General features: G+C 41.1%; 1 protein-coding gene across 3 annotated transcripts; it reads left to right on the forward strand.

Annotated features, from left to right (window-relative positions):
- The first annotated feature begins 52 nt into the window (after positions 1-52).
- On the forward strand, positions 53-11,865 carry LOC144636818 (uncharacterized). 3 transcript variants are annotated; one of them, XR_013567626.1, is made up of 9 exons: positions 53-168; positions 3,362-3,490; positions 3,829-3,956; positions 5,086-5,399; positions 6,305-6,484; positions 8,102-8,202; positions 9,508-9,955; positions 10,546-11,183; positions 11,216-11,865. XR_013567626.1 is itself a non-coding variant. In XM_078496021.1 (8 exons), the coding sequence occupies exons 1-8, from the start codon at positions 129-131 to the stop codon at positions 10,820-10,822; spliced, it is 1,617 nt and encodes a 538-aa protein (XP_078352147.1). In that variant the 5' UTR covers positions 53-128; the 3' UTR covers positions 10,823-11,865. The 3 variants fall into 3 exon arrangements, 1 of the variants encoding a protein (XP_078352147.1); XR_013567627.1 differs by having other exon boundaries at positions 71-168; positions 3,371-3,490; XM_078496021.1 differs by having other exon boundaries at positions 10,546-11,865.
- The last annotated feature ends 8,004 nt before the right edge of the window (positions 11,866-19,869 follow it).

The following is a 19,869-nucleotide window of genomic DNA, read 5'->3' on the forward strand; positions in this document are numbered from 1 at the left end:
GAAGACTGGATCGGGGGGCTGACAACCACAAATCGCGAATCATTTGTTAAATCTTTTGGTGTGTTGCTGCAAAATGGTCAGAAAATAACATTCAACACAAGTGATGTCAAAGAACTGAGAAAGCTGCAATGAGTGTGGTTGATGGGAAATTATCATCATCTTTTCATGGTGTGTTTATTTTCTATTTTTTTCTAAATGTTTAATTTAATTGCATTGCATTATTTTATATTTTGTCAGTAAACCAGAAAATATCCATACCTCCCTACAAAAAAATTAATGGATTTTTGGTTTGAACCCCCTACCGGCCTACCCCCATATTTCTGGGAAGTCCAGTTTTAGTTTCGTACTTTTCTTTAAAAATTTTGGCTTTGAGACCCCCTACCCCCTTGGAATTTCCAGTGACCTTCTGTGGGGTGGGTATGGATATTTTCTGGAACCACGTCACAATAACTATGCTGACTAGTAACCAAGGATAGGTCGGTCAAGTCTGTTCCATTTCTAGGACTCCTGTCATGTAAAATATAAGGGACAGGGATTTTCCTTAGGAAATCTGAATTTAACCTCTAAAGTAGAGCAATCTGGACATATCTCTTCAAGTGCACCCCTAAACGAGACCTTGACAGCTGAAAATATTGGCATTATGTCCTGAGTACCCTAAGCAAGACAATTAGCATACACATCCCTTTCACATGCCTGCTCCCCCCCCCCCCCAACCCCCTAGTAGCTTTTAACCCTAGACCAGTTTCTGTAACATGACATGACTACGATTATTGATAAATAACAACAACAACAAGCTTTATTTGCATGACTACAAATAGTACAAATACTAGTCCATAATTGAAGGTTGCTCCCCTTAGCATTTTGTCAGGTATAAATACTAGGGACTTTAAGATACCTGGACTGCTGACCTCGAGGACGGCAGAATTTCGTGAGGAGGGCTGGGCCGATGTCGACGTTCTCGACGGGAACTTCCAACGTTAAGAGCCGGCGTGTGTGAACGGAGGACGGCTTCGTTAGTGGATCAGTAATTCCTTAGCCCAAAACATGCGAAGAAAAACATGTGGCGCTTCTAGCCCAAAGTCTGGGACCAGAAAGCACTATTTACATTCATAGGGCACAAATTCCAAGTGAAATTTTTGTAGAAACACAAGCAAGAAAGTTCATAATTTCACGCACGTGGCTTCGCCATCAGCGTTTATGCAAAGCACAGCAAATATATTCGCAACCGCAAATAAAACTTGACTTCTTAACTTTTTATCAGTACCAAACCAAGAATACCGTAAAGGACCACCTAACGATGTAACAGAATTAAAAAAATAATGAGATTTTTAAACGAAATCATACAAAAAGCACTCCCTTTCACTGGTGGACGGCAAAACTCTACTTCTCACGTCCTCGACAACAGCTGGACAGAGCTGGACGGCAATGTGCGTGGTGCGGGCATGTGCAATATAGGCTACACGCGAAAAATTACTTCCGGTCAGCCATCCTCGAGGTCAGCCGTCCAGGTATCTTAAAGTCCCTACTGACCTGAAGACTGTAACATGAGGACCTCAACCTGGACCTCTTGATCCAGTCCAACCAATCTTGTTCCCAGGGTCTCTCTCACTTGCTCTTGGGGGCAGAGAGAGACACATTGGGAAAAAGGTTGGATTCCAACATACTGACAACTTTCACTGGCTCTCACACTGAGTTGTCAGACCTAGATTTACTTTCATTTGGATTACCTTCAATCTATTTGTTGTTCCTCAGTTTTTACGAGTGAATTCAGGAAGTTTAGTGGTTAGCCCAATGTCACTCGTTGGTCGGTCGGTTGTTCCATCATCTGTAAACTTTTCATTGCAACTCCCGCCTGACCAGCAGATATACTAGTAAAAAGAGTGTAGCAAGGTGGTCCTAAATAAGCGGCCGTATAAAGGTGGCCTTTTAAATTTAAAGGGGTTTACAAGAAAAACAAGAAGCAAAGAAACAAAATATGGCTGACAATTACGTGTTAAATTAAGTAATCGACAGCCAAAAAGTGGACATTGAGAGCCATTAATTGATTGACGACTTTCGTGTCTATCTTTCGAGCTAGGACATGAATCAGTCTATATGTTCTGATATATTTATTTACAGCGTTATTACTTTACAGCTTACATGTAAATGCTTTTATTCTGCAATACATACCTACGGAGCGATATAATAAACAAACCATTTTAGTGCTACGGGTTAAAAAAAGAAAAAAAAGGAAAAAAAAACCTTACCCCTCTACGATTTGAACTCACAACATCTCGGTCCCCATCCTGATACCTACACGAGTGTGCTAATCAGACATGCTAAATCACGTGAGACGAATGTATCTTATATCAATGTAATAGACTTCTGACGATTATCTGTTATCATGTGCATCAAAGAAATGTTTGAATCACCTGCTGCTCATACATTTTCAAGGAATGAAAACTAAACTTCAAACTTGGTGAAAAAAATTCAGTCGTGGCTCGAAGAGCTCTTTGATTTAAAGTGGAGGGGGTTGGGAGGGAAGACACAGGTTCTGTCAACGTCATGCTTACCATGTACCTTTTACCCTTTGTTTCCACCATTTCAGTGGTGCTCCCTGCCCTTTGCTGGTCCTTTGCTATTTCAACTGCAAAATATTATGCAATTTTGCAAAAAATTCAATTTCTCCTGGTTCCCACCACCCCAGGGGGGGTACTCGGGGTTTCAAGTGACGGGGATGATCGAAGGATTCTTTTGGGTTAAAAATTTTGGATTCCGGGATTTTTTTGGGTAGGAAAATTTGGCAAGTGTTTTTTTTTATTTGAGCAGGGATGTTTTTGGGTATTCAAAACAATCTGAAGATTTGTGGTAGTGCCTTGGCTTTGTAGTTCTGCAAATAAAGTGCAAACAAACGTATTTTGCTGTTGATTTTTGAAGGGGCAATTTTTGATCTAGGGATGGAAGCCCTAGGGATTTTTTTGGGTCTTGTTTTTTGCCCCCATTCGATCATCCCCGTCACTAAAAATCCTGAGTACCCCCCCCCCCAGGCCCACCACCTTGGGAATCCACACTTCCCACCCTTTCTTCTCCCACCCATACCTTTTTACTCCCAGCACCTGCCTCTTTCTTTAGTGGTACCTGCCTCTTTGTGCTATCTCTATTGTAAAATACTATGTAATGTTGCACAGTTTTTCTCAATTTCTCCCAGTTCTAACTACCTTGGAAATCCCACTTCCCACCTTCTTCCCCCTATTCTCCTGAGCTCCACCCCCTGTCCCCCTCCACTCTTTACTCCCAGGCCCACACCCCCTGTCCTCTTCCACTGTTTAGCTGCATTGCATAAACGTCTTAAAGTCTTTACTTTTAATTATATTTTTTTAAGTGAAAGCAGGACCTTCTGCCGATACCCAAGTTGCCATTGTTGGTGGCGGAATGGCTGGCTTGGCAGCAGCAGCTTCACTGTCAGAGGCTGGGTTTGACGTTGTGTTATTAGAGGCTGCTGATTACCTTGGTAAGGGGAGAGACTTCTTGTTCTTTTATGTTCCAAAAACATCAGAAGGTTATTACTAAGTTCAGAGTAGAGGGAGGGTGCAGGGGGTGTGTGCACTTCCCTCCCCTGCTGAGATGATCTGCGGCTAATTGCATTCGCTGTTAAAATTTGTGTACATCACCAGTCAGTTATGCCTCTTTCTTAGTGGTGCACCGTAATCCTGAATCCTGGATCCATCCCTGGTGCAAATCTAGGACCCAAATTATGCTTGCCAATAACCCTCAGGCAAGGCCATGTTATCTTTACTGGGTATGTTATTTCTTTTTCTCTGTTTTTTCTTTGTGTACATCACATTGTAGGTGGTAGAGTGAAACAGGTTCAGCCATTCAAAGGATTTGCTCCTATTGATCTTGGAGGAGAGTTTATTCATGGATCAGATAGCATCATAAACAGGACTGCAAAGGAAAATGGTTGGGTTGTTGAACCAGTAAGAAAACGCATGGTTTTTGTTACATCAATTATCATACTTTGTTTTATTCACTTACTTATTTATTTTTATGTTGAGAAAACGGCCTTTCCTCTGTGTCCTTAGTTCTTCTCCTACTAGAAGAGACCAACAAGATTTGACCCTAGAGGGAGGGGGGGGGGGTAGGAGACAGTCACTCAATCCCCATCATGCCCTTGGGCACACAAGGCCCTGGTAGGGGACAGTAACTTGACATTATTTTTATCGTTGAGGCACCACCCTGAGGTCCAAACCCTTATCCTTTTATAGTATTGCATTTTTGCGGCAAAATTAACCCTATTCCATAAGCAATAATACCCCTTCCACAATCCTACAGTAGAAAGACTTCATCCATTTTTGAGTGTTTTCACTTGTCTATGAGTAATCCATTTAAACACCTAGATGACAGCCTGTGCACATCTGCCACCTCCACTCAAATTTTTTAGGGGTGGGGATGGATGTATACCCGCTACCTAGATATGAGTCAGCCATTAATTGCTTCTGTTTGAGATACATAGTAGAATCCTGATCTCTCAAAACTCCAGGGGGGCAAAAGTTGCTTTGAGAAATTGGGGGTAAAATTACAGACAAGTACTATCCAAGGGAAACAAAAATTGTCTCGAGAAATTGGGAGTTTTGAGATCGAGGGTTTGAGAAATCTGGAAATCTGCTGTATTTTGAAAGCCTCTATTAAATACCTAAATGGCAATTTTTCCCTACCCTTTGCTATACCTGTGACATTCCTACCGGCTTTTATATACCTTTAGCCTGAAAAAGGTACCTGTGCAAGGGCCTCCCCATGTAGCCTACTGCAGGAAATCCCCACCCTCCTGCAATTTGACCTGAAAAACTCTATGGTGATGACTTTGTAATGATCTGTGTAGCATTTCTGATCAGATTTTGGTCAGTTTTGATTACCAGTATTTAATATACCGGTATGCAAGTAATAACCAGTCAGAGGCACCCCCAATCAGAAACACTACTGAAACACGAATAGATGCCTTCATATACAAAACATAGGTGCAAGCAGGCTCTTCCACAGAGAGCCTGCTTGCAGGCTACACAAAACACAACTCTGAGTCTTAAAGTTCTCATTTTGTTTAATTTGCAGTGCTATAAGTGTGAAGGAATGGCAAATGAATACATGTTTTACTACAATGGCGAATTACATCCACTGTTAAGTAGTCATCCTGACATCCAGAAAGCCTGGAAGGCTTGGGATGATATTATCTTCTTTTGGGAGAAGGTACCTAAAAATGATCTTCATCAAAGTGCAGATCATTTTCACAAGCAAGGACGAGAGGCAAATTGTTGTGACAGCAGTCCACAAGATGCAGTAGCAGATCACACAACCCAAGGAAATTTAGAATCTGTGAAGAATTCTGGAGTGGAATGCAGACAGGACTCTGAGCATGATGGTTTAAAGTGAGTTGATGGGCGCAGCATTTTAAAAAATTATGGTAATACAGTCGAAGCTCTCGTAAGCGGACACCCTTGGGACGCGAAAAAAGTGTCCGTAACTGGAGCTGGCCCGGGAGCTGGCCGCTTACGAGAATGGTTCTCATAAGCGGTCATCAGAGGTGTAGGGGAAAGATGGCCGCTTACGGGAACTTGCCAAGCTAACAATAACCGGACGGACGTGGATGACGACAAAACAAGCACTGAAATATGGTACTGTAATTACTGTAAAATCACTGTGACGAAAGGCGATGTGAATTTGATTTACAAAAACAAGATACAGAGGTAGTTATTAGGATTTTCTTTGGGCTGTCCGCTTACGGGAGCTTAAAAACAAAGAAAAAGTGTAAGTCGTAATCTCTGAAAGTGTCCGCGGCCGCTTACGGGAATGTCCGCTTACGAGAATGTAAAAATACAGAGTTTGTATGGGAGTTAAAACGGGGTTTCAAACAAGGTGGCCGTAAGTAGAGCTGTCCGCTTACGAGAGTGTCCGTTAAGAGAGCTTCGACTGTATAGAAAAGGTTAGGGATTTCACAAGTTTAGGTATATGAAAGGGTAGGGAAATCTATCATTTACTTAAAAGAACCTTTAATTAAAATATTTTGAACAGACGCACCTTATGGCTGTATCATTTAAATTTACATATTAAATAAATTTTGATAAATAATTTACATAATAAATTTACGCTACATAAAAATGTCAATAAGACTTCCTGTTTTTCGTATATGTCATATCATTTAGGTATACAGAAGGGGTACGTTTATAAATATAAAAGGGGAACAGGTTTAACCTCGGGGCAGAGCCTGCCCGTATAAAACTGCGAAGCGAAGGAAGAGTGTGTGTAGAATTATTGAACCATCTTTTCATTGTAGTACCCCACTTCGAGATATGAGTATCCAAGAGTGGTTGGAGAGAAAGCAGTGTAATGAAGATGTGATTGCAGTGTTTAAAGCAATGTACTGTCAAACAGTAGCTGCCACTCCCAGACACATGGGTCTGTTTGAATCTGCCCGTGAAGAAAATGCTTGGCAGTATGGTGATGGCAATTATAGGTAAGGGCCTGTTTACATGGAGGTGGGGGACCCCGGGTAGGTGAGGTAACCCGCCCAGCCGTGGTCGAAAATTAGCTCGCGTTTACATGCAATCTTATCACCCCGGGGTCCCGGGGTGACCTTTTCACATAAACAAATACATTTCATTGAAGTCGCATATCGCATTTCGTTTTGTTCAATCTTTAATATTTACCGGTTGTATTTCTCTCATTTTTTGCTTTCGACTGATTACTAGTTGATTAGGCAAAGTATCAGTAGTCAAAGCAGTTGTCGAAGTCATTGTTGTTTATAGTCGAAGCGTGAGACTCGATCGGGCTTACGCTTGATGCTTCACTTTCACTTTGATATTTTAAATTCTTAAAGCATCTTTCGCACTGTTGTTCGACATCGGGCAGATGAAGCTATAGGAAAAGTTCGCCGGGTTTGTAGCTGTAACTGAAGCCGAAGGCAACCATATTTTGTGTAGTTTGCATTTGCCGCACTTTCAGATTAACCATGAGTCGACCCCGGGTAGCCGGGTTACCCCACCTTGAAACGTTTACATGGCAAAAAGCGACCCCGGGTAGGCGGGTTACCCGGCACAGCAGACCGGGCAACCCGGGTAGGCGGGTTACCCCACCTATCATGTAAACACGATCGAGAAAAAATGAGAGTTTATAAGGACAGGCGGGTTACCCCACCTAGGCGGGTTACCTCACCTACCTGGGGTCCCCCACCTCCATGTAAACAGGCCCTAAGTCAGTTTGAGTTCTCCTTACGATATTGGTACATTTTCTAGCAGAAAGGTGATAAGAAAAAAGAATATCATCAGCTCGGGGTGCTATCTTGATGAACTGCCAAATTTTCTGAACTAACATTAAAGGGAATGTATGACAAACAGTAAGGAGTATTGAGATTTTGAACTTGGTTACAAGACTACAGGTACAGTAAGATAAAGGTCGGGACACACTAAGCGACAAGTTGCAGCGACAGGTCTCTGCGACAAGTCGCTCCATGTGTACTGCTTCAAAACAAGTCGCTGCGACAAGGCGCTTGTTTGGTGCAGATCGCAGCGACCAAATGCACCATGTCATACGAGGCAACATGTTGCAGCAACTTTTCCCTGCGTCATGTTGCAGCGACTTGTCGCATAGTGTGTCCAGAATGGTGTTGTATTTCTAACAAATCAGGCCATATAGTCCGCCAAAAGACAGCGCGCCAACAAAAATTGATTGCCACGCGTCACGTCTTTGATTTTCTACAAAATTGTTTCTTTTGCCTGGCACTGGAACTAACAGTTTTAGCAGCGAGCACGAGAAAGACTTTGACACATTTTACACTGTTTTTTTTTTAATTTTTTTGCGTGGATTAGCCTGTATCATATAAAATCGAAAAAATTTAAAGACTTGGCTTTAACGCCTTTCCTCCCCCCCCCCCCCCCCCCTCCCCACACACACACACACGCAGTCACAAAAACAAATGTGAAAATTAATGTCGTGGAATATCGCAAAGTTAAGTTGCTTCGTATGAAAAGTACTTCGCAATTTTCTGCATGTTTTTAGTGGTGCGCGGGTAACTGTTTTTTAATTTTTTTTAACTTTGCGTAATTTGTCATTTTCATTTTATCTTCTTTTTCAGGTTGGCAGAATCTTACTCGCAGCTCGTGGAACATCTGTTAAACAAATGCGCTAACGTCGATAAACGACTTTGTTGGCAAGTGAAGGAAATAGATTGGAGAGGTTAATTCACCAGATAATTTAGTATTATTGTTGCAGTTCTCGTTTATTATGTTAGAAGTAAACGGATACCCACTTTGTATGGCCCCCTATACAACCTGCTGACAGTGTTACGTGCATAGTGGCTTTCTATCAACATCCATCTTTCGACGTGCTTTACAAACAAGACGGATCGAAATCCGCCAATCACAGCCCACTAGCACTTTCGGAACTTGTGGGATCATTTGCATGAAACCAGCACCAATATACCTCTGTTTTGATTGGCTCATTTCAAACAGCACGTTGAAAGACGATGTCGAAAGATGAATGTAGAAAGACTGCTATGCACGTAACACTGAAAGAGGGTGCAATACAAATATGAACACTCTGTGACTACGTCAACTGGGATATTTTCTGTTATCGGGTGCGATGTCTGTGTTAACAGTGGCTCACTGTAGTTATGAGGACTACGCTTTTCACACCTTTATGACCGGAAATCGAATATTTTGAATTCAAATTTGGATTCTACGGTAAAAATTACTATAGAATAGTGAATTTAGGGATTTCAACAAGGTTAATAAAATATCTTAAAATGGGCTCTTTCTAAACGCATTTCAGCCATATGTACCACCTTAAGCATTTGTTTTTCTTAATGTTTGCAATATGCGTCAGATAGGTAGGAATGTTAAAATATTACCCTCAAAGGAACTGCGTCATGGACAACGCATCTTGAAAAAATTGGCAATTTTTTTCAAGTTTGTCAATCGTAATCCACTTCAATCTTCGTCAGTCGAAACCATCCTTGGTTATTTTCGGGTTTTTATTACTCCTTTGGTGTTTTTCTACATTAGAGAACTATTATTTTAAAGTTTCCTTCAATTTGAAAGTGATCAGAAAAATGGCTTAAAATAACCGGGACAGCTCCTAATAAGCTCTATTTATTTAACCCTCTCTCTTTTTCAAGCTCCCCCTTCAATTTTGTAGCGAGCCATCTTTTTATCAACCCTCTCCCCCTTCACCACCTCCCCGTTTCCCTTCTTCCCAGCCTGAAAATTAAAACCGACAGTTTTTTTAACAAAAAAGACGATTACTTAGAGGCACCTACAGGCATCCATCGCAGTTATGATTTTCAGGCTGTTATTTAATAAGCATTCAACATCTCCTGTTTATATTTAGGGCTTTTACGGCAGTTTTTCCGGAAGTTTAGTTTGGGGGTTAAACGAGAGTTACTAACAGCAGAGAAGGGACAATGAACCAAATACTAAACGAAAATGGATAAGGTTGAGGGAGATTGAGCCAGCTTACGTAACGCTGGTATATTTGTTGCAGGTAAAATTGGCCAGAAAGCAGATGAAATACAGGATACACCGAAGACAAATGGAAAAGTTTGTCTGAAAAATCAACACGGCGAAATGTTATCCGCAAAATACGTGGTCATCACCGTCCCACTGACAATCCTAAAAGATGGCGATATCTCTTTCATTCCAGCTTTGCCCGCAAAGAAGAAAAGAGCTATAGACACGATTCAGATGCGAGGCGCACTGAAAATCGTGTGTCGCTTCAAGTCACAATTCTGGCCAGATAATCTGAATCTTATTTACAGTGTGCGGGGCTTCCTTAGCCAAATATGGATGTACACACGTGACGCAGTGGACAGTGATGACAAGTGTCACGTGATTGCAGGCTTTGAAACTGCTGAGCCCGCTGAAAAGAAAATTAATCTCAGCGGACAGGAAGTTTTGGATGGATTTCTCAAACATTTGGACGAAATATTTAGGTAAGTTCATCATTAATGAATGACAGATTTTGAAACATACTAAAAATCAAACCGACTCTGGTGAGAAATTCGTAGTAAATTAGTTAATTTGGAGACGTTCTTTTCTACTCGAGACGTGAAGTACAATTGTCACAAGTTAAATAGACAGTGGATGAAAAAGCCTTCAGCAAAAGAAGTCCTGTAGAAGCGCGTTCTGTTTTCTGTTTTCTGTTTTCTCTCTTCGCGCATGCTGTTTTTTGCCTTTATTCCCACAATTTAAAACTAGAACAAAGCTCAGGGAACATTTTTGTCATTTTGGCAAATATTTAGCGTATAAGAAAAGACATCTCTCTTCGCGCGAACAATTTTCCCCCCTGTTCAAAAAACGTTAGATATTTGCGTGACTCGAAGAATTTCATATCGATAATGTCGTTTTATTGCAAAGGTTTGTGTAATATTTCTGATTGGTTTAGATTTTGCGGGAAATTTCGAACCCGATCAACAACCAATCAGAGACTCGACACGCGATTTCTCCAGAACTACGTCATCAATCTGGAATTTTTTGGCTGTGAACTGTTCTTACTGACAGTTTTAACTTTTTGTTTTCGCAGGACTGACTTAAACCCGCATCCTGCGACAGACTCATTCATGGATTACGTCTATTACCATTGGTCAAAACATCCATTCATTCGTGGAGGCTACAGCTCCCCTACTGTTCATGCGTACGGCTTGCGTGACGAACTTGCCAGCCCTGTGGAAGACTGCTTGTTCTTTGCTGGTGAAGCTACGAGTGTCACGGCCTGTGCTACTGTTCACACTGCAATGGAAACTGGGTTTCGGGCCGCACGCGAAGTTTGCAGTCTTGCTAAACGCGTTCACACGCAGTGATTAATTTTGACGTTTGGCTAATTTATAATAATTTTCACACAGACATGTCATGAGAACTTTGATGTTGACAGTGAGTCGACAAGGGTTGAGGATACCTCAAAGTCTTGTTCTTTTTTTACTGCTTAAGCCTGGTTTTCACTAGCGACGCAAGCACAAGCGCAAGGATATCAGCCCTTATTTCACCGTGAAAACGGCTTCGACGCAAGCAAAAGCACAAGCGTATTGCATATTGATGCTTGTACCTGTGCTTGCGGCAAGCACAAGGGTCAAAATGTGTCTTTTTGCGTGATTGCGCTTGTGCTTGTGCTTGCGTCGCAAGTGAAAACCAGGCTTTTATTCACAACTTGCAACATGCGCGCTGGTTAAAATCTTCTTTGAGTAAATTAAAGGGAGTACGTCCCCTGATTGGCTCGTTTAAACAAAATTACGTTGCAAGTTGCGATTGACATGCTACCGGTAGCAACTTGTGTTCTAAAGTTGCGAAAAGTAGAAGATAGTCAGTTTTCCTTTCCTTCCTTTTGTTGCATCGTAGGTTAAAAAAATGGAATGCAAACGCGGAAAGTTTTGGCAACTGACAATCAGAGTCAAAGTTGCGTTGCAATTTGCCTCGTGTAACATGGTTACTCTATTGTGCTCTCGCGGACTCTCGTGTGCGCTCGTGGAATGTAAGCCTGCTCAAATTTTTACGAAATTCCACGAAAATTTTCGCTTCTTTACAGCGCCGTGCTCAGTAGCGTTGCAACGTTTCAAATGGCTATACAAAATGCAAGAAGCGACAATGACGACCGGTATCAAGTGGAAATTGACAGCTTGACATCTCCGCCTTACAGTTCTTGCACTTTGATTCAAACAAAAACCATTAGAACATTGTAAAAAAGATACCAAAAATTGCTTAATTTGCAAAATCAAATGAAAAATCGTGAGTAATAAAGGCCTATTCAGTACAGAAGTGTTTGCTTGACATGTTTACAGGCGTGACCATAGTGTTTCATTCACGCAAATCGTACACCATGACCAAGTAACACTATGCGTACTTTTAAAACGACCCGTATCTCTAGCTTTCGTGCATTGATTTTAGAAATTCAATGCTATGCATGCCTCTACTCGAGGTGATGTTCATTTCGTGTGTTTTGAGTTAGCAGGGGCGGATCTAGGGAGGGGGTGTGCACCCCCCCTCCCCCTCCCCCCGTGAGATGACCTGCAGCTTTCTAATACAACTGGAACTCCACAAAAAAGTCATTTAAGTCATTCCCTTATTAGTGCACCCCCTTCTTAGAAAAATCCTGGATCCAACCCTGGTTAGTGACTTTTAGCAATGGATGGCATGTCCATTAGGCGTATAATGCAAGATAGCATTTATTAACATAGTTACAGCTTTTCCTTATACACAAAGGCCCATCAGCAGACGAAGCAAAACTGAACGTTACTAAGAAAACGAAAAAACGGTGATAATAGTCTGACGAAAACATGCATACTGTAAGGGCTATTTATCGAATAAGCGCCGCATCGGAACCGCGGCGCTTATTCGGGGGTCGGCGCTTATTAACGTTTTTGTCCCAAATAAACATAATAGGCATCCGTCGGTCAAGGTTGACCATGGGTAGCATCCTAGTTGTCTGCTTGGCTGGAGCACTGGTGTCTGTGGCTGCAGAGGCCGATGCGGGAGTGACAGTCTTTGTTACAGAGGCTGCATCTGTTGGTCTGTTGAGGATTTCGCTTTGTTTTCTGCGGACCCGTCTCTCTGTGGCGGCTTGTGTCAGCTTCTCCTCATCTGATTTGAGGTGTTTGGTCAGGGCTTCTCTCTACTTGAACCAGTTGGCCGCTTTGTCCCAAAGGCGGCGCTTATTCGAGGGAGGCGCTTATTAGAGTAAACACCAACACGTACTCACAACTAACGTAGCCTGCGAGCAGGCTCTCTAATCGGGGTCACGTGAAAAGAGTTCAATTCACGTTGAGAGCTGAGAGCTGGTCTAGTTGGTCACCTACTCGTTTCCTCGAATTTGACTTTCTATATTAAAGTCCTTCGTCTTATTTATCCTTCGCTTATCGCGTGAGGTCGACTTGTGGCAACTCTAACCTCGAACAGGGGAGCAGGTCACGCAACGCTTTTCCCCAGAAAGACCCTGGGGACGAGTTGCGATTGTCTTCTTGTCTGGGTAGCGCCATGTTGTTTTTGTGAAGGCATCCTTACCGCACGAATATCATATTTGCAGATCGTTAGCAAGAAAGGACACTTGAAATCTGGAAAGAACATCAGAAGTCTGCACACATCGACTCCATTAGTATCGTTGCAGGTCCATTATGCGAATCGTAAATTTGACCGAAGAGTTTCACCCTTGCCCGGACGAAGTCGATTTCGCTGGCGATGGACATTGGATCAGAGGTTTCCTTCAGCAAAGGCACTCAGTGAAAAATCGAATGAAAACTGTCCTTGTAGTTTTGCAGGAGGATTCAGCGAAAGAGACGTTATCTGTATTAGAAAGCGTACTTGTTCAGTACTTTGCCAGTGGAAACTATGGATTTGTGAAGTTTTTAAGCTTGAGTGATCGTTATCGAGAGGACAACGAATGTAGACTGCAGCTGATAAACGAGGCCATCACTGTCATAAACAAGGTTAGTTTTCACTTACAAGCCACGATGTATGCTGCCGTAATGCATTATTTGCAAAGACCTACCAAATATCCTTAAAGATGAGGATTTTTCAAAGATACCCTGCACTGGGGTGGTGGGGGGATCTCCCGTATGAACGGGGTAGCAAAGGGGGGGGGGGGGAGGACGTTGTGATCCCATTTCACGCACAAATTTTAACCAAATTAACGTGTCAAATATACTTGAAACAGCAGAATTCACGAAATCACATGTCTTTTCTAGCTATTTTCACTTGTCACGGCACAGGCAGACCACCCTATGTGTTCGTGGTTAATTATTGTTGTTGACATGAGACGAACAAAAGAAATTTTGAAATCTATAAGGGTTACTGAAATAAAGCTCTGGAAATGACATATCTTAACTACATTTCGCTCTAAATATCTCAATAAAGTTTAATGAAATGTTTATCAATTTAATTGTTGTATTTCTTCGCCCGCGCGGGCCGTTTTAAGCGCCTTTTTAACTGATTTAGCCGGCCGAAGGCCGGTATGAGAAGAAAGAGGAGACAAGGCTTGCAAGTCGGCCGCCGCCAGCAGCGACCTCCTCCACTTCAAACCGGAATTAACGCCAAACTACTGAAAATCTCAACTATCTGACGACGGCTATCGATCGGTGAGTTGTTGCTCTATCTCTTCGCCGAATTTTAGCTTCATCCCTCCAACATTTTCCGAGAAAATCCATGCTGAAATCATGCATACGGCTTTCTGACTACGATCGGCATGTTCTGGTCGCTGAGTTGAGCACCGATCATAGTCAGAAGGCCGTCTGCATGATTTCAGCGTGGATTTTCTCGGAAACTGTTGGAGGGATGAAGTTCAAATTCGGCGAAGAGATAGAGCAACAACTCACCGATCGATAGCCGTCGTCAGATATAGTCCATGGGCCCGAGCAGATTTTGGTACCATTCAAAGGGACAAATTATGAGTGGTATCAGATTAAAGTGCATCAGAAGGAGTTTCAAAATTGAGCTGATAGCAATCACGAAAGAGTAGCTTTATAGGATTTTTTAAGAGTATAAAATTCTCCATCTGCATGAAAACGAGGCTAAAGTTGTAATACAATTTAAAACTCTTATTATGGTCTATTTTTGCTCAATTTTATCTTGCAGTACTGGAAACATGATTATTAACTAGTTCTCTTAATAAATTGGTAAAAGTTTGAATTAATCACTAAAACAGAACAAAATACTGTTTGAAGGTCCTGAATTGCATTCTGGGTAAATCCAAGATGGCGGCGGCTTTGCCTTTGGAAGGTGTGCGGTTATTTTGGTCTAAATTTTTCGATTTAAATCCCCAGAAAAGGACAAAGAAATCTCTTTAAAAAGATTAAGATTGTATTAAAAACTTTAGAAAACTATTTTTGGCAATTCTAAAGGAATCTAAAAGAGAATTATTTATACAATTAACTTACAATATCAGCCAGAAATATTTCGCGAGACGCGAAAGGGTATCAATGTTGTTTTGATTTTTGAAATAAACATTTGTTTCGCAGACGTTATTTAGCTCGGTACTGGTTTCCTGATGTTTGGGCACTGCTGTCTTTTTTCGGAAAAGCTAACAACTATGTTGGAAAACACAGTTTGTTCTCTACAGTCGTACGCAAATAATTAAAAACTGTTTGCGCGCGCCAAGATGCCCGCCAAGATGGCACGTGCGCATGTTGAAAGATGACAGAAAAAAGGAATCGTGGTTGTTGCCAAGGGAAACAAGCGCTTTAAATTTAAAATTATTACATTGCGCTGTCCGCAAATACTTCATGTTTGATTGGCTAATGCGAGGACAGGTGCGCAGAATAAGGAAAGGAACCCGGTTGGTGGGGTGGGAGAACGCGTGGCGAGCTCAAGGAATGTCAAAATAACTACGGAAGAGTCGTCACTGACTGACCAAAATGATAAAAATGCGTCGTAAAATATGGAAGACAGATGCGTCCTTTGTAGGCGGTAGTCACCGCACCCCAACTTTTACCTTAAAATCCTCTGTACATCGGAGAAACACCATTCAGCTTCAGTGGGGTGAAAAATCAACCCCTTACATGTCATTTATTGCAGTGATGACAACAGCGACGATTTAAAAGCACCACAATAGATGGAGACTGAATTGAAATCAGTCCTCAATATTGCTGGAGAAAGGGAATTCCTTCTATGTTTTATCACCGCAAATGTTGCCGTTAATGCGGGAATTAGAAAAGCTCCGAAATAGAGGCGAGGCGTATAAAACCCCACCGAAAAAGAAGATCTTCAAATGCGAAAACACAATCTATGATTAGAAAAAAAATTGTAATTAGAAAAGCATATATATGAAACGTTCCAAAAAATATAGAGCCTTTCAAATTTTCGAGCAGACGAAACTGTCGAACTGACTGTACGCTCTCATTGTGAGCAAAGTTGTCAAAGCTGAGGAGGCAGCTAATAGTTACTCCCGCATATCGAGTACAATGCTTGACTTTTTGAAGAATTTAAGATAAATTAAAAGATGTAATTTTGTCGGCACGCGTTCATTTGGTGTCACACAGATCAAAGACTCCACTACTAAAAAGCACATTTAACAGAGCTGAAACAAGAATTCGGGAGTGTAATGCACTTTGAGAACTTGCTTAACATTGTCATCATCCGGTCATTATCTGTCCTTTTCGCGATTGGCGACGCAAAAGGCCTCCAACTCTCCTCGAACTGTTTGTAATTGACTACAGCTGGCCAGAGGTACAACATATTCTTTACCATCAATTATCACAATAAGGGAGCAGCACCTAATGCAACAGTATCGATGAAATTAAGGAACCTAGTTAGTACATTTGATATGCAATTATTTCACAAGAAGCTGTTCAATGCAAATAACATGACCACACAGCCTATTCACTAGGCATTTTCAGCTCATTAGCAGTGACACAAGAACGCCTGGCATAGGGACAAGGCTGGTCGGGTCACTGCCCTAGCCGTGAGAGCTGTGCAAAAATGTAGTCAATGTTTCAGAAGAACTTGAGTTACATTCTGATAATCGGAAGTGTAAACCGCCCAGGAGGGAGCTATAAGTTCTTCTCCCAATTAGGAAATTAAAACGGCACTTTGTCTCCACAAATCCTGTCCTGACTCAAGAAAATAAAAAACCACTACCTCAGAATAACACCTCCCTTGCCTTTCTGGAATGTCCTACAGGGTAAGTGGTATCGCTGTCCAAGCCTGACACTTTGGAACCCATCTCCCTCAGTGACAGTGGCTAAATTAGCAAGAGACACTTTAACCAAAATCCCTGCATACAATGCTGGTTTAGCGCTGTAATCCTCGAGTAAGAAAATTATGGAATAATATTTGAACAGACGATAGAGCATGCATAGAAGAAAAAGTTGCTTTGAATTTAACTGCACCTTGGTGCAAAAGTGAGAAAAGCAGAATGTAAGTAGTTGGGCTGGGTTGACTAATATATGAGTCCGCGAGGAGGAAGTGCCCAAAAACAATGTGGTCAATGTGCCCGCCACTGATAAACCACAATTTTTGAAGTTCCTGTTCTTGAGCTCTTCGGAAGATTTTTTCTTCAAAGACGTCAATTTATTTATTTTAAGAACGGAATGAAGTTGAGTACGAAAAGACTAGACAGCTTTAAGTTCTATGATGTTCTGATTTTTCAGAAAGGGGACAACGACAATTTCTCAGTCAGAATCGTTAACCGTTATTTCTCAGTCAGAACCGGCATTCAAGCCTGAATGCCGTCTCGTTCCGAATATTTTGTGGGATACACTACCACATTTCACAGGTTTTGAAAGTTTGGCAAACATGCTGTAAGTTGCTCGTGTCGACTCGTGGTGTTTTCTTCTCAGTTAAGTTGTTCTCTTCTGTCTAAAGAACTTCGGAATTTATTTAATTATGATCTCGAGTTGTATCCAGTTTCCATGCTTTCACTGAAAACGACTTTTATCATTTCTCGTAGAAATAATAGACCCGTCATAACATGGTCATATCAATGTTATAGAAACTGTTTGTTCGTATGAAAAACGTCCTTGAAAACTATTGGTTTATGGTAAGTAGGCAAAATTTGTGTCTGATCGAGCCAAGTGACCCATCAGGCCGGAGCTTGTCCCGGTATCTGTAGCACTATTGCTACTCCCCTGGATGGGATGCTAATCCATCGCAGGGCTATCCCCCTGCGGTAACTTCGCCAGTACCATTTATACACATGGGTGGAGAGAGGAATTGGTTTGTAGAACAAGCCGAATAAAAGCTCTGCGGCATTCTTTACAACCGAGTTATTTAAGTGTATATGACATGAAAAATATTTTCTTCTTATTTGAAAGGCCTTTCGAAATACAGAAGAATGGCGTTTTCTTTTCAAAATATCTTTTTTCGTTTCAGAGATATTGACGTTTTTGTATTTTGCAAATTAGATCAGTGATGACGTCACAAGATTTGACTCTAAAAATGGTAAAATACTGAATAAACAATATCTCTAAAACTATTAAAGCAGTGTTCTTGGAACTTGGCACCACAAATGTGCATCACAAAAGAAACAAAATGACACCCTTAGTATTGTTGCCATAGCAACTCTTTCAGCTCCAGTCTCTCTCTGTCAAAAAGACAAATATCCCCATATCTGACCTCTAAAGTGAGACAAAGGGTCCTGCTTAGAACAGACATAGTTCCCATATTGCCTTAATTCCCACCATTGGTTTGGCTGCGCTAGATGGTTCTTGGTTTAAGACAAAAACTGGGAATTTCAGTTTTTATTGAGACAGCACCAGCGGCAAAACTGTTGTCATGGCAACAGCCCTAAGAGTAACATTTTGTTTCTTTTGTGATGCACATTTGTGGTGCCAAGTTCCAAGAACACTGCTTTAATAGTTTTAGAGATATTGTTTATTTAGAGTCAAATCTTGTGACGTCATCACTGATCTAATTTGCATAATACAAAAACGTCAATATCTCTGAAACGAAAAAAGATATTTCGAAAAGAAAAACGCCATTCTTCTGTATTCCCAAAGGCCTTTCAAATTAGCAGAAAATATTTTTATTTTCATGTCATATACACTTTAAGAAAATAATTTTGAGAGAAAACAGTGTTTAGTATGCAGCCTTAATGTTTGTTTCCCTCTTAAATTTGGGGCACAAATAGGGCGGCCAAAGAAATGCGTATCATCAGTCGAGAAAATTCTTCCATTAATATTATTCACCTTCACTTAAAATTATTTTAGATATTACTTTGTAATTGATATCGCATCAGTAATTGAACAACACAATGAAGAATACACGTTTTCTGTGACAATTAAGAAACACGTTCATCCGGGACATCGCAAATGTCAAAATGCTTTATCCTCTAAACAAAGCACTGAATCGATATCAAATTTACAAGATTTTTATGTTCTTTATGTCAAGAATATGTAGAAAGAAAGAGTTTATAAGATACACCGGCAAGATTTGTAATTTGAATGACGTGAGATAAAAACCTCCACGCGCTTTAGTCAAATGAGGCCGCCTCTCGCGCGCATCTGTTGGCTCAAAATGCTTTCATTTTTATAAAAAAGAGAGATCAGTATAACCCTTATTAACCTCAAATACTCTGTCTGTATTGTAAAATACAAATCCTTGTTTTTTTCTCCCTGATTTATTTAAAAACTTGGTCCACATTTTGAAATTCTAACATCAATCTCCATATATGAGAGGTCTAAATTGCAATCCGGCTTTGTTGCCATGGAAACCATACAGAGAAAAACCCTTAAGTGCGGCCAAAGCCCTTGACTAGCATCAGCTGCCTTTGCTGTACTTTGTCAGGCCTCTCTCACAACATTTATGTGCTTGAAGTTTCGATAAAGTGATTATTCATTACCCTTCGAGCATTAAAATGCAACATTGATTTTGGAAAGATGACGTCAGAAATCACGTGATCTCAGCAAGAAAGCTACTCTTTTGGAATTGCTATCACATACCAAAATGAACTAGAATGTTCAAGGATTCGAAAAATATATGATAGCATTTGTCCCTCTGAATGGTACCAAATGCCTAATTTTGGGGTCTGGGCCCATGGACTAATAGGTGAGATTTTCATTAGTTTGGCGTTAATTCCGGTTTGAAGTGGAGTAGGTCGCTGCTGGCGGCCTCCGACTTGCAAGCCTTGTCTCCTCTTTCTCTTTTACCGGCCTTCAGCCGGCTAAATCAGTTAAAAAGGCGCTTAAAACGGCCCGCGCGGGCGAAGAAATACAACAATTAAATTGATAAACATTTCATTAAACTTTATTGAGATATTTAGAGCGAAATGTAGTTTAGATATGTCATTTCCAGAGCTTTATTTCAGTAACCCTTATAGATTTCAAAATTTCTTTTGTTCGTCTCATGTCAACAACAATAATTAACCACAAACACGTAGAGTGGTCTGCCTGTGGTCACGGTCTATTTTTTTGCCCTATTTTTATGTGTC

Source organism: Oculina patagonica, chromosome 13 (genome assembly GCF_052425735.1).
Source record: "Oculina patagonica isolate OP01 chromosome 13, crgOcupat, whole genome shotgun sequence".
NCBI lineage: Eukaryota > Metazoa > Cnidaria > Anthozoa > Scleractinia > Oculinidae > Oculina > Oculina patagonica.

What these genes read in the sequence shown, in the direction of transcription:
- LOC144636818 (XM_078496021.1), top strand. Translation starts at nt 129, where the DNA reads ATGAGTGTGGTTGATGGGAAATTATCATCATCTTTTCATG. An exon ending in TATGGTGATGGCAATTATAG is followed by an intron (nt 6,485 to 8,101) that starts GTAAGGGCCTGT and finishes CTTCTTTTTCAG; the next exon opens with GTTGGCAGAATCTTACTCGC. An exon ending in GAAGGAAATAGATTGGAGAG is followed by an intron (nt 8,203 to 9,507) that starts GTTAATTCACCA and finishes TATTTGTTGCAG; the next exon opens with GTAAAATTGGCCAGAAAGCA.